Source organism: Tamandua tetradactyla, chromosome 2 (genome assembly GCF_023851605.1).
Source record: "Tamandua tetradactyla isolate mTamTet1 chromosome 2, mTamTet1.pri, whole genome shotgun sequence".
Taxonomy (NCBI): domain Eukaryota; kingdom Metazoa; phylum Chordata; class Mammalia; order Pilosa; family Myrmecophagidae; genus Tamandua; species Tamandua tetradactyla.
Window position 1 is genome coordinate 217,724,594 of NC_135328.1, and position 15,394 is coordinate 217,739,987.

The 15,394-nt window shown below is 37.8% G+C and overlaps 1 protein-coding gene across 19 annotated transcripts in view; it reads right to left on the reverse strand.

Moving 5' to 3' along the window:
• The window catches only part of CAMTA1 (calmodulin binding transcription activator 1), a 964,086-nt gene that overhangs the window by 5,550 nt on the left and 943,142 nt on the right, over positions 1–15,394 (reverse strand). For 16 of the 19 annotated variants that reach the window (XM_077151442.1, XM_077151451.1, XM_077151440.1 and 13 more), the window contains 5 exons: positions 14,814–15,001; positions 14,046–14,292; positions 13,134–13,205; positions 9,954–10,147; positions 9,088–9,162 (listed from right to left, as the gene is read on the reverse strand). In XM_077151442.1, the coding sequence (XP_077007557.1) occupies positions 9,088–9,162; positions 9,954–10,147; positions 13,134–13,205; positions 14,046–14,292; positions 14,814–15,001 (776 nt within the window). Of the gene's footprint in view, positions 1–6,296; positions 6,364–9,087; positions 9,163–9,953; positions 10,148–13,133; positions 13,206–14,045; positions 14,293–14,813; positions 15,002–15,394 lie in introns of those variants that run through there. The other 3 variants (XM_077151450.1, XM_077151439.1, XM_077151441.1) reach the window with 2 other exon arrangements.

The window sequence follows — 15,394 nt, forward strand, 5'->3', positions numbered from 1 at the left end:
ACAGCTACACTATGTTCCTTAATATACACTATCTTATTTAGTCCTCACAACACCATCTCCAGTTTGTAAATGCAGAAACTGAGATTTAGGAGTTGAACAACAGGCCTCAAATTATATAGTTAATAAAGGGCAGAACAGGGATTTGAACTCTTCTCTCAGGATTATACCCATTAAAAAAAGATCTTATTGGCTTTTCCAAGAAGCTTTACAGAGAACCTGCACTTGGAAAACGTCCATGGTATGACATGTCTATATTGTTGAAAATTGATGACAACAATGATTTTTTTCTTAATTGTCATCCTTTATAGGATACTATGTTGACTTTATGATAACATTTTGGAGAAAATAAATACTTATCAATTTTAAGACAATTAGATTTAGAAAGCTCAAGCATGTAGAAAAATGCCTAAGAATCAGGAACTGAAAGATCTTTAGCCTCATGTTCTTATTTGCGATTTGCAAACCATGTTGATATTGACTTACCTTTAAGAGTTTACATGAGATTGAGAAAATTTTACAATCTACCCTGAGATAATAAGTGGAGTTTTATGTTATTTGAGGGTAGAGTATTAGGATAAGACAGACAGGTGTGCATTTTTTAAAAAATCAAATGTCAATTAGATAAAATGTTTTGATGCTATATTGTCTCCAAAGAAATAGAAAAGTTATTTTACCAAAATAATTTATAGCAACATATAATGCTACAATTTTTGTTAACAAATTCTAAGAAACAGAAGTTTTGAATAGTTGAACTTGTTGCTGCCTTGCTAATCAGTCAAGGAAATAAGCAACTGCTAAAAGACAATAAATAAATTAATTAAAAATAAATCTTTACCCACAAGAAGGATACACAATATTTAACAGTCATTAATTATTTCTGGGTGAGTCTCCTTATGCGTATTTCCAAAATTTCTACAAGTACGTGCTTCTTTTGTAAGAAAAATTATTCCTGCTTGCCTTCTTTAAAAAAACAGAGAGAGACTTGTAAGTTGTTTTTCTGCTGCCACTATTACTATGTCTTACAAATGTGAGTTCGCATGACATAAAAACTGGGAAATTCAGTGAAGGAAAATAATCCAATTAAAATAGCTATTTATATTTCATAGGCCAGAAACAATCAATTGATTAAACTGGTTCGCTGACATAACCTGTGTTATAAGCATATATTTCAGTACACAAAACTTGGTAGATATAGACCAACATTTTTTAAATTGGAATTGAACTTGAAAATCAGTGCCTACGGTCATCTTATCATATAGAAGAACTTAGCACACAGGTGTTCAATAAATTTCTGTTGAGGTATGTTACACATATTCGGCTAAGGTTTTCTGAGCTTTTGGTCATCTTGAATTATAATTGTTAGACTTAATTCAGGGCTATATACTCGGCTAAGGTTTTTTTGAGCTTTTGGTCATCTTGAATTATAATTGCTAGACTTAATTCATGGCTAAGAAAGAGCTCAACTTAAAATGATGGGCATAACATGACAAATGTCCAGATTACCTAGAAAAAAACCCACTACAACTGAACTCCCTTCTGAATTCCATCACACAGAAGACAGGCAAAGCAGTCTTCCTTGAGATTCTAAAGACGATTAATACAGGATGCAAACTAGAGTTTCTATAGGTTTGCAGCTGTTAATATAAGAAGAGCTGCACTGAACATATTTCTGAACCTCATATCAATAACCTGGAATATACTATTTTTCAGTGAGTAAATGGCAAGACTAAACCATCAGCTTTCTGGCCATAAGATATAAATAAAACTCATATTACTAGCTTGGAGTTGAGGTTATTAGGATAGCAAGGCTTTGACCTGTGACCATTCAACTAGTAAAATCACAAACAATCCCAGGATCTCCCCAAGCATTCTAGGTTGAAAATGATCACCACTTTGGGATACTGTTGCAGTCTCAACCCAAAAAAAAAAAAAAAAAAAAAAAAGTTGCATCACAATGTACTGAAGTGATGTAGTAAGCAACAGCACTGAAAGCCAGCAAAAGCCCACAGGGTTTAGTTCCATCAGACGTCCAATGATAATTTATGAATAAATGAAGTAGGCCTGTTTCAGAAACTTGTAGCAAACAATGGCTCCATGGTAAAGCAGAAGGCAAAGCTGCTTCATTACATCTACTAATAATGCTCAGCCAGAGAAATGTTTCATGAGTCAGTGGATTTCAGCAGGTATATTCTCGCAATGCTGGACGTCAGAAATATACAGGGCAGCCAGATGCGGCTTTCTAATTAGTTACCTGTTGCTCTGAGAGCTGCAATAGCTTGTGGGGAATTTAGGAAAAGAGAGATCTTGCCATTTTCCAGAAATCTCATTTGGATTGCAAAACAAAAAAGACAGAGAGGCCCAATAAGAATGACACAGAGCATGTTGTCTGCAATTCAACACACACCACTGTGTTCCAAAAATATTCATTTCCTAAAAGAGGCAAGTAAGACAAAATTACTCTGGAGATTTAGATTATATCCATGACGACACATTCCACATTCACTTCTTGCTGCTCATTGAATATACTAGGCCAGGTGGAAACTTCATGTCAAACTTCACTTAAGCAGTGTGATATCACAGTTGACCTAGAACAATGTTGACTTTCTCAATTAAATTGTAGACTTGATAAAGTGTATATAATACAGCAACAAGTATAAGCATAACCGTCCAGAACTTGGCATTGAACCACTGGAGAAATATCACAGGGCTGCCCTCAATAGTGCTGAAATGACTACTTACCAAAATGACTGGCAGCTTCTGGCAAAATTAAGTGTTTGAAACCCAGTTGTCAAATCTAGAGACAATCTGTTGTTTTAAAATTTGTTATTTCTTTTTCTTCTTTTATTCCAGTAGGAAAGCTACTGAACACAGGTAACTAGGCCAGATATTTAGAAGTAGGTTGTAGTATCTGTAGTAACTGTTATACTTTATGAAGCCCTATCCCAGAAATATGATCTCATTAAGGGAAAGAAGGAATTTGCCTAGGAGTTGCTTGTCAGAGGAGTCTCTCATCTCCTAAACCATGAAAAAATAAATGTCTTGAAGGGAGAAGTAGAAAACGTTTTCTGCCTAGAAAAGGAGAGGTAGTTTTCTTTCTAGGACAACTAAGTCTCAATACCTTAAGGATGTCAACTATGTATTTCTAATTACTTTCTACTTCCTTTACATAAAAGGTTTCTTGCTTTTTCTGCTTATAAGACTGAATAACATTCTGTTAGATATACTCAAAATCCAACTGGAAAGTAATATCTTCAGCTTGTACAATTTAACTAAAGCGTTCTTCAACCTTAAAATCCTCCTCAGCAATTTGCTGATTCTGTTAAGCAACCTTAACAGAAATAACTAAAGCTGTTAATATAAATATTTCTGTGTATAATGAAAGTTCTCAAATATACTATTATTATGTGCAAGATAAAACAAATGACTGTGATAGGATCAAGAACTAGGTAACTTCACTTTCATTAATGGATGAATTAGGGGCTAAGCCTAGAAAGAAAGGCTGGGTAAAAATGAGCTTGACTTAATGAAGTATATCTGGTATTTTCTTTTTTAGCCTTCCCCAACTGAAAACCAAAGATTTCAAAACACAAATGGTAGTTTCTGATGGCTATGCTGCTGGAATTAGCCTAATGTGCCTTAATTCTGATGACTCCTTTTTAGATATCTTGCTTCATTAATCGAGGAGCTTGGAGCCATAATAGTATTTTATAAACACTATCATAAAACCAAATTCTTTAAGTTTTCAAATATTTTTTACTGCATAAACCTTAAATGTCTTAAATATGGTATTGTTAATTTCATAATTAGTTAAAATAAGTAAAGACATTATTTTCTTTGATATAAATTTCAAAATATAAATCCTCCCGAGAATACTCTGCCTCCCAAGAATCATTTCCACTTGAGGGCTATGGAGGGAATGCCATCATGACTTCTCTGATGCAACAAGGAGGGAAAGGAGATCTTACTGGTAAATGGGCAGAGCCCTATATGAGAGCTAATCCTCAATTCATACAGGTGGATAAATGTCACCATACTAGGAAGAACCTGAAAGCTTCTTGGCTCTTATCTTTCAAACTCCCTAAAGATTGTGAGACATAAGGGATGTTATGGAATTCCAATTTTTCATGCATGAATAGGTGTTTTAGAAGTTCACAACAATGCAGCAGGCACTAAAGAAATTAAGGTAGGGACTTGGGTTGGCATTGAAAAGCACCTTTAGAAAATTTACTTTTAAAAATGATCATTAACATACCATCTAACAAGCTTCAAAAGTGCATAAGCAACCACTTTTACTAAAATGTTGGTTCCTTGCAGCAGGCTATATTAATTGCATTTAACATGCAAGATACTATAACTTCTAGTTAAACTGAATACTAGGGCATGCATCTATTCTTTTGGAAGCTTTTCAAATGGAAAGAAATAGTATCTGTTTGCAGAAGATGAGAAGGAATAGGAGAGAATTTTTCTCTTATATTTCAAGCAGATATCTTTGAGCCAGCTCTACTGTATGAAACCTGAAATATTCCAATTGTAAACAACCTAATTCTGAACAGGATTAACTATTCAAATTTATATACATGAGCGTAGCTGCTATTTTATTCAAAACAAGTTTCTCTTTCAGCAATTATCCATCATTTTAAATAAGCAAGACTTTAAATCTTTATAAGGAGAACACTAATAGATGCAGACAATAGTTGGTCAGTTCTAAATCCTTTCTGGCCTATAAAAGCTAAGACTTATGACTCATTTATCAAAGAAAGTGTGATAGCATTTCTATTTTTTCCCCTGTATAGTTTATATAATAAAGGTAATTTATTTTGAAAACATCATATAATAAGGTCTTTATTTAGGAAGAACTTATAAAAACTCAATACTCCTATTATCTAAGTCAGCAAACTGCAGCCTGGGGGCCAAATCTGGCCCAATGCCTATTTGTGTAAAAAAAAAAGGTTTTATTACAACAGCCACAATCATTCATTTATCACTCCCTCTACAACAGCAGAGTTGAGTGGCTGGGGACAGAGACTTGTATGGCCCACAAAGCCAAAAATATTTACAATCTGGCCTTTTAAGAAAAAAGCTGCTGACACCTGGCTTAAAATATAATGTATAAATATAACATCAGTGCAAATCTAGTTAGATGGCTATAAAAAATATCTCCAGAAACATAAAAATTTTAAGGTATTTTGAATAATAATCTTTCCTCAGAAATCTTAAACATGACTGGATTAAAGTACCAATGTAAGTTTAAAAAGAGGGAATACTGAATGTATTTGAATTAATACAAAGAACTCCTATGTTCTATTTAAATTCAGCTTCTCTTGGACAATGTACAAGAAAAAAGTTATCAAATTAATCTAAATTCAAGTCTGATTTTGATGAATTCTATTTCTAATTTTAAAAAGTTTTCTGGCGCTAAATCTTTTGTTGTAACTTAAGCTATGTTATAGTCATATCTGGCAAAGACTTCTGTTACTGGCACTTACAAATCAGCGTCAATTTCTAAAATCTTAGGAACACTAAAAGTGTCTACTGGATACCTATTAATTATATATACATTTTAAATACAAATTCTATTTGGGATGTCCACTCTTAAAGCAATACAGAAGACACAATTAAGATACTTTACTCAGTGTTTCCTTTATTTAGCCTTACCATTAAATATTGGAAGTCTAGTTCACTCGCTATTTTATACTAGGTACCTGGGTTGATTCTGAAAGGGCAACTTCGTGTACTGACTTACCTCATAGCACCAGAAAATAGAGATTTAGAAAAAGAAACTATAGGAACAGGGGTATGGGAAACAATTCTGAATAATAAATAAATATATGTATGTATATATACATAAATGTACATATATAAAAGCCCAGTACCAGCTATATCAGCTAGTGAGCCTTCTTGCTTTAGAAATTTTGGTAGTGTAGTAGTTGAGAAAAATTTATGTGATTTTTAAAATCACAAACAACTACTTCCTTAATATTTTCTTATAGTGCAGCCTTGTTCAGATTTTAAACTTCTATCACTGGCCTTTTTTTTGTTTTTTTACTAAAGGCTTCTTCCCCCAAGTTTTAAGCATGCCCTGCAGGGGTTTCAGAAAGTCCTTCCCTTTTACTTACTCATGCACTTGTACATCTACTCTATGTGACTGCTTTCCTGTTGTGTAAAACAGCAGTGTTAGTAGTTAGGGTTAGTTTTTACTTTATTTTATTTCATTCAAAATGGATGTGAAACTTACTGGCATACCTAGGCTGCAGCCCCATGCAAGCAAGCAAAAAGCAAAATATTGAAAATGGAAGATAAAGATAAACTGGCTAGCAGGCAGCTAAACTCACCCTTTTGTACAGCCTATGGTCCACCAGGGGGCTTTAGGCAGTAAAACAATACCAAAGAGCTATTAGCATATGAGTGTCACAACAGAGACCTTATAAATAGCTTTATTTCAACCAAAAAGAATATCAAGTGAAGCCTTTTTTGGAAAGAGGAGTGGTGGTGGGGTGTGTGAAATGAGCAGGTAGGAAATTCACCAATTCATATTTTAAGTCTAAAAATGTTAGAGTCACATGACTTAGCAAAATCCTTAATGGGACCTGTCATTTGATTCCTGAAAGGAACTAGCTACCTACCTTGTTGAGGTGTCATATGAGGTTTTCTATTTTAATACAGATTTCTAAGGGACAGTAAACAGGACAGTTTCTCTTAAGCAATATTAAATAATCCAGAAGGGAAACAGGGTTACACATTTTCTAAGGAAAACATGATTTTAAAACAAATTTCTGGGGAAAGATTTGGATGGATTTCCAGAATTTCTTCAAATTCCTTAACTGAATATACAGGCATGGAGAACAAATACTGATCTTATACAGACAGATACAAAGGTTATTAAAATTTGCCTGAACACTTTCCTAGCATCTGAACTATATAAGAGGGCAAGTAAAGAAAAGAGTCAATGTGATCTTTATTTCCTCCCAAACAATGAACAGAAATTCAGAGCCCATAATCTGATGTTCTCTTCATGCTAAAACCTTCTTGTGAGCCTTCTCATGAAGTTATTACCAGTTAAAATTTGAACCTAAGAAAGGTGAAATCATGAAATTCTTCCCTAATGGTTTACAACATTATAACTCTAAAAGCAGGCATGAAAGGATTTCTTTGTTCTGCCTACTCTGCACAGCAGCCTTTTATTTACATCTTAACCTCTCCACTCACGCAGGGTGCAGCTTTGGCAAAAAAAGAAAAATGAAGATGGGACTTGACGGTGATTTTGCTCATAATCACTAAGGTTGCATTTCCCATACATTTTTTAAAGTACAGGATCGTTTAACCTGTGAACATTTCAGTCTGGAGTGGCCTAAAGAAGAGCAATCTGTCCAGAACGTTCTAACTGCAGTCTCAGGAAGGAACAGGTGTGTGCTATGTGACTGTGCACGACGGCCAAAGCCTGGAAGGTTTCAGGGCTAGAGGGTCTTCCCCAGCTTTTCGTGTCACATGTAGGAAAGGAAAGCAAAGAAGGGAGCTTGAGCACAGGTGAGGAATTAAGGGTCTACCTGCTTAGGTAGTTTCTTCACTAAATGGAGAAACTCACCAACTGTAACTGATTGTAGACACTCTCATGCTAAGTAAGTAAAAGATAATAAAGAAATGAGACTGGCTTTGGAAAAGCTTGGGGAGCTAATTTCGTTACTCCAGGGTCATACCCTATATTAGGTCGTATATCTCCTACCAGGACTTCCCATTTCAGAGTGTGGATATGGACACCTTATCCTTTGTTAACTATCCTGGGGGGAATCCCCCAATCCCTGCAGGGTGGAGAGCAGATGAGTTGCTGAGGCGTTTGCTAAGTGTATCTTAGTTCCTTTCACAGTGTTCCAACTAGGGAATCCTAAAAGGAACGTCTTTTTAAAAGTTTTTATGGTTGCTATTGTAGTGGCTGTGCGTGGTTCCTTCTGCAGCCAGGAAAATGAAGTCTTCTGTTATTTTAAACAAAAGTAAAAGTATCTAGTTAACCCCTATTAAGTCTCAAAGGCAAAATGTTTTCCAAGTTAGCAACCAGAGAGGTCTGGGAGTAAGAAAAACTGAAGTAAAAGGAAACCTCTGGGAATAAAATTAAATCTGAAAATCAGGGCTTTTGGTACAATTAAAGAGGGAGAGGAACAGAGACATCACAAAGCCTGCTCCAAAGTTTGGTTCTATCAACTGCCAGCCCCTGATGTACAGAGAAATAACAAAAGCACAAGGAAGGCCAGCTACAGGCAGCTCGGATGACCCGTTACAGATGACATCAGACTGGAAAAGGAAGCTAAAAAAGACAAAGCACTTTTCACCAGCTCCCAAACACCTAAGTAAAGAACCTAGATGTTACATATAAAAAAAGCTCCCAATGTGAGGCAACAACGAGAACTTATTCTGGCTGGGCTCTGTGAGGAAATAGACGCCTTATCTCCATGGAGTATTGGGGTCACAGGACCCCTTTCTCTTCTAACTGAAAGTATGTCCGTCATCTCTGTGTCTTTCTTTTCCTGGGTAGTTTCATTCTAGCAATTTCTCCTGTTTCTCATCACAGACTAGCTTTAACGGGTTATTTTAAGAGAGTATGTTAAGCTATTATATATCCAGCAGAGGGCACCAGCTCTTCAGTGGAAATCCTACATCAGAAAACTTGGATGGAAGTGGTGATTTCTTTTCCTAGAGAATAGAAGGTTCCTTTATTTTCCGTTTGGATACACATTAGCATAGTACGGGTTCAGGAAGAAGAACGTGCTGCAATGTGACAGATAAACCACAGGGAAAGAGAAACTTGGAATTAAAAGCTAGTCCAACTAAGTTGTCCTTACACCCACATTAAAGCAGAAAAACTCTGGCATGCACCACCACTGCTCAACGTGGAATGTAGCCAGAAGCAGCTGCCAGAGTCCCAGTGGTAACAGCCTTGTCCCTCCTTAAAGAGTTCTACTGTCCTGTTGTCATTTGGGACGCTTACCCGGTTATTTGCAGGGGAGATTAGCTTTATGTGGGTGCTAATGACACATTAAGGCTGGGGTTGTTTTATTGTGCTTGATGAATACAGTGCATAGATGAGAATTCATGTACCTGTGGCGACAGCGGCGTAAAAACCTCATTATTTTTCGAGCAGCTTGGTCCTGCTTTTTGGTTAGCAAACTGCTCCTGGAAAAGCAGAGCATTGTTGTCACAAGAAGGGTACTGTGCAGCCTAATATGCAAGTCGTAAACAGGTCAACAGCAATAGAGGGCTTTTAGTCAAATAGTTCATCTGGCAAATCTAACAGCATGAGCATATGCTGCTGTAGAGTCTAGTCTTGCTGGGACAGAAGGAAGGAAAGCAATGTGCACTTTCACCTAGTCTGAAGGGAGATGATATGAAGATCAAAAATACAATGTCACTTATATGCTCCTCAATGACTCTTTGTAAGCTCGTTTTTGTTAAAAAAAAAAAAGACACTTATTTTTGGCATTAGATAGGCTATCTTACTTTAGAAGTTGATTCTCCTGAGTTTGATCCTCTGGGGTTAAATTACCATCTAATTTCTTTCTACTTTTGTTAGAAGTTTCATTATATTCTCTAAAATGAAATAGCTTAATCCTAATTTCTCTTCCAAGGTCGCCCATGTAGTAAATCTACAATTTAGACTATTAAAATTAGTGTCACCTTTTTGAGTAGGCACAAAACCAATTCTGATATAAGTTAAAATTGGGTAGAGATATCAAAATAATTGTGTGGTGGGAGGTAGAGGAGAGAGAAGAAACTAAGCAGGCAAAGAGAGCCTAACAGCACAGGCATAACTTAACAAAGTCATAGCACCTAGAATAGTCTGAAAATAACTGCAAAATGCTTCGGGCCCTACACAGGCCCTAATATTAGCACAGGGCAATTCTTTAAGCTAAACCAGAGTTCTCTCCCCTGGATATCTTTGCCTCCATGAAATCTGCTCCACGCACCTGAGTTTCTGCTGTACAATGACAGCTGTCCGGCGAGCCTGCCGTCTTTTGCCACATTTCTTATAGCTCCGGTAATACTTCTGGATCAGCACAGCAGCACGCCGGCTCTGCTGAAATTTTTTTTGTTCATAGTAACTTCTGAATTTGCTCTGGATAAGGATGGCAGCCTGTGTCATCTTTTTATAAAGTGCATACTGCAGGGGAAACAAGAATAAGCAAAACAGTAACAAGGAAGCCAGACAAGTTTCTGTGTCCTTGGAGCTTATGGTAGGGAAGAGACACTACCTTTTCCCTGTCTCTCTTTTGGATTGAATCACTAAAGAGGCAAACTAGAAATCATTTCACCTCCCTTTGCAAAATGCAAATTATTAATTTAAGGGTTGGTTGCCTTCAAACAATGAGTTACTTTACATGTATTTATTTCCAAAATCTTTTCTTTTGTCCTAGCTATCCTTTTTTCTCTGGAAAAAAAAACAGCAGTAAGCTTAGACATAAATGAATCATAAAGCCCCATTTAGAAAATATAACTGTATATGTTTATTTTATTTTTTTAACAAGGGCAGGCAGTGGGAATTGAATCCAGGTCTCCGGCATGGCAGGCGAAAACTCTGCCACTGCGCCACCATCACCTGCCCTGTATATGTTTATTTTAAGATCAATATTTACCATCCAATTTTGAAACCATTTTAAATTAACCTTTTAATGCTTCCCAACTCCCATTATACATAAATCTATTCAGTGGTGAGCATCTGATTTCTAAATAGCTATCCTATGTGACAAGTTTCTGAGTTACAAGGTCCCAAATACAAGGCTTATCATGAAACGCTGACACCTTTAAGCCATTTTAACCTGCAAAAGAGGAGCACTTATAAGTGGTAAAGCGATGACACCAGGAAAGTTGTCCCAGAGCTGGGGACTGCTAGGGATCCACAGCCGGCAGCCCTGCACCCAGCCTCCGCACAGCTGCACGAGGGAGGGGCGAGCAAGAACGAGTCTCGTGAACGTTAGTCTCTGGGCACTGAGATACAGAGCTCCCTGTGTTTCAGAAACGCCAAACAGGGAAAGAAGTCATAATGAAGACCTTTTCTTACAAGAAGGCAACTTACCATTGTAAGGAAAAATATTCCTCAGAAAATCCCTCTGCCTAAGTGTATCTCTGGATGTATGAGGTGGAATGAGGGAAGGAAACTGACTTCTCAGGCTGTCTAAGGAACAAGGCCATGCTGCCAGAACCTTCTTTCATCTTCTATGACCTGCTTTCTATCTTCACCTGAACAGAAGTCCTTCGTGCTGAGGGCACCGTGTCCCCCGGCCCCGCGGTGACTCTCGCCACCTGGGCCTGCACACGTACACCTTCAGAGCCCATCAGGCCACGGCGATGGACTCCGCCAAAGAGGCAAACTGACTCAGTGGCTCCCTGGACTGACAGTAATCGGGCTGGACGGATTCTTTAGATGGACGCCGGCCAAGAAAACGTCTAATGATTATGAATGCCCAAACCCACTCCACCTGAATGACCACGAGGTGCCCAGCGGACAGAGGTCCTGTGGCGAACGGCCCAGCAAGGGGAGCAATGCTACACTATGGCCGTGCCGTCCCGGCGGCCTCCGCTCCTAGTGGGTAATGGGTGTGAAGTTTGTGACTCTGGTGGAATGGTTTGTGAGAGGACTGGGTTTACCATTACCTTCAAGGCTATCCATGTCAGCTTGGGGGAGAAACAGAAAATACAAGATTAATGTTAGACTGCTGAATATAATTAAATTAAAAACCAGAACCAATGAAATTCCCCCCCAAAAGAGGCAACCTGGAGACACTGACTTTTCTAAAAAATGTCTTTGGTTTTCCTAGTTATAGACAATACTCCTTTGACAGGGGATTTAAAAAACACAACTCATATTCTGGAATAAATATCTGTTTTAATCGCAGACTTCAAACTCTGATTTTACATATAATTTGTGCTAATGTGAAACCTGCTCACCACACAGAAACCTGTGCAGTTCCCTGTCATAAGAGCTATGGGTACCATGGTGTCAGCGTTTACACAATAAACCTTCGTTTTCTGGGATCGAGAACTCAACTGACTATGAACTTGAGATTCTCCCCCTTCATTAAGAGGATTCAATCCTAGAGAAACGTTAGAAGGTGGCAACCCACATTAGAAAACAAAGCAAGTCACAGATTATATAACAAGAGAACATAATCCCAAATTTCTATGTGACTATTATAAACTTTAGCATTTATTCTTCCTTAAATAAAAATCTAAAATTTATCCAAAGTATGACCCAGCAAAAGGCTTTATACTCTACTGATAGTACTGAACATTATTATATGAACAAGTCAAAACTCCATTAGGCAACTTTTTTTTTACATTTTATAACTTCTAGATGATTAGAAAGGTCTAATATCTACTTAATTTCTTTGAGCTTCAGTTTAATCTGTAAAATGGAAATAAAATCGTTTACTTCAAAAAATTGAAAGGAGTAAAGGAGATGATGTACCTAAAAGAACTAATGCATATCAGGTGCTCAACCAACATTAGTTTTCCTTTTCCATCTCTTAAGTTAGTCACGTGACCCCACAGGTTATTTTGGAAACAGTAACACTACCCAAAAGAGAACTCAAGATATTCTTCTTGCACCTTTTGACTAAGGATTGCAAAAGCAGTTTAAGATGTTCCAATCATCTTAAAACTTCTCAAGATTTTTATCAATTCTCCATTTTAAAATAAGTAAGTAGAAGCTGAAAGGAAAATGGCCGAAGATTATATAACCCGACATCAAAGGGAAGAGCCAGTATTTACCATCTCCACTCACTATCTCAGACTCCCTAGAGTTGTCCTGGAGTTTTGATTGCTGTGTGGTTCACCGGTAAAAATATCAGAACATAGGTTCTCCCCTCAAACACAGTTTTCTTTGTTTCAGACCACAGCTCAGGGAGGTGGGAATACTTGAAAGGCCAAACATTTTAACAAAAATTTGTGATGTAAGCTCAGCTGCAGGTGGTTTGTTTCTATTTCTCTGGAAAATTCTCCTCTGGTCTTTAACCAAGGCAATTTACTAAGTACAGATGACGAGGCATCAGATGTATGCTCCTTGGACAAACCTCACACCAGAAGCTCAGTGGCCTGGTGCTGCCTTGGAAAGGCCCACTTTCCTGCTGTGACCCCAAACTGTGGTTTACCTGTTTGTATTTCCTGTAACAACGCTGAATGACAGCAGCGGCCACTTCTTGCTGTTCCCGCAAGGGCCGGCCCTTAAAGGAAAAGTGTGAAGAAAAATATCCATTAGCAATCTCATACTGGAAATGCCAACTTTCCAAAAATTACATGTAGAATCATTAGTCTTTAATTCAACTTTCTCAGAACTGAGACCTCAGGTTTCCACAAGTATTCTGATAATTAATTCTCAATATAGATTAGAAAAAAGGAGTGTATACAATAAAACTCCGACTAGTGCCACTTCTAAATAAAACCACAACGTTTGGCTGTTAGTAGGTCTAAAAATACTCATTTTACAAGTATTTAACAAATTAGGTACTGTACTATTTGTCCTTATAAATTGCCAGATCTCATGTGTCTTTCCGGAGATAACCTCAACTACTCGGGTTTTGGATCAATGATTTACAGCTTCTGATAGATTTTGTGGGGGGCTGAAGACCCCTCTGAGGATCTGAAGGAGGCTGTACGCCCTGTCCCTACCAAATATGCACATACAGAAGCTTTACCGTATAATTTTAGGGATTCTTGGGCAGCCTGAAATTGTCCATAGGCCTCCAGTCAAAAGCCCCTGCTTTCAGTCAAAAATTCCTTGTGGTAGAGGTATCAGCTTACTTTATAGTAGCTAAATAGTAAATATCCATTATCGTTACCAACAATAAGAGGAGTCAGTGATAAGCATTATTCTATTGGTCAATTTTATTTTACCAACGCTTCTGAAAATTATAAATAGTTCCATGTGACAGAACATTTTTTACAAAATAAAAACTATCTAAATTCAGAGAAAAAGGAAATGGTGTATGTTTTAGTTTGAATGATCCTGACTTTCATCTCTTCTCTGTGACCTTGAGAATACATCGAGACTCAGCTCTATTTACCTTATATTTCCGGAAAGCTGTCTGGACAAGCCTGGCAGCTTCATAGAGTTCTCTCTGTTCATGATCAGACAGAGTTAGCTGAGCAAATTCATTCTCTACCTTCTCACTGGTAGATGCACTCAGGAATTCAGACCAATCTGCTGCTGAGGGAAGGCTAGGTTTCTCGAAAGCTACTTCACCGACTGGAGAGCTTACGGGGCTCAGGCTGGTATTAGAAGAAGGGGTTAGAGGCTCGTTATATGCACTTCTGAAATGAGAAGAGAAATAGCAGTGACAGATTAATGACTGGCTTCAATGATCTATTACACATTAGTTAATAAGCTCAGATGGTATCCACCAGAGGCTACTGTGGACTATTAAGAATATGCTTTCATTCAGTCAGGTAAGTTGCTAAACAGACTCAGCAATTTAACCATCCTTAATAATATGTCCAATACTGTGTACACATTATAAGTTTAGTACTGTGCTAACATCTAAACCCATTATGCACACTGTTCTTTGCTCATGAAACTCCAATGGAGTTGGGGGCAAAAAAACAGAACTATGATACATGATCTGATACGCTCTGCCATGGGGAGAAAAATCATGGCCAAGGTGAGGACATTAGCTGGGCCTTGAAAGTGGCAACAGAACTTGTCCTTATGCTTTCTTTTCCTTCCGTAATAAGGTATCATAGCATACCTCATTAAGCCAATACAAATAGCATCACATGCTGAGAGTCATCCTCAGGAACTTATCCTAGGTAGTGACACATGGAATTTTACCAACCTGATCTGGGCTGCATTTGGCAGATGATCGACATCAGCTAGGTAACTGGCCAGCCAGCTCATGGTACTGCCAATGGTAGCAGTATCTGTTCTTTCCAATGCTGAGGACTCCATGGGCACAAAATTCTCCTGCTTAATTCTGTCAGGAGTGGCTTCAATAATGTGTTCTGCCAGGGTCATCATGTTCACCTGCAGTCAGAAGACTTAGGTTAGAAAGGAACCTTAGAAGTGTTCTTAGCCATCCTTCCATTCCCCACTTTGGAAAGAAAAAAATAAGGGAGGGCAAGCCTGTATCTCAATCCAATGGACTTAACTGTGTCTTTTAAAGTTATTACATGAGCCACATGAATACGCCGAGATCCTGAGATCTAATTATCTCTAGGTCAGCGTTTGGCCAAAACCTTTCATAAAATCTTGGAGAACTTCTGGCTTGGGCCTTCTCTCTGCTCTCAGCTAGGATTAGCCAATTAACAACACTATGGCCAGGCCACCTATGGTAAATCGTAATCTTAATGCAGTGACACTATTAGTGGACTAATAAATATTCAGTCCTTCCTTTTGCACCGCCTGCTGAACCCCAGT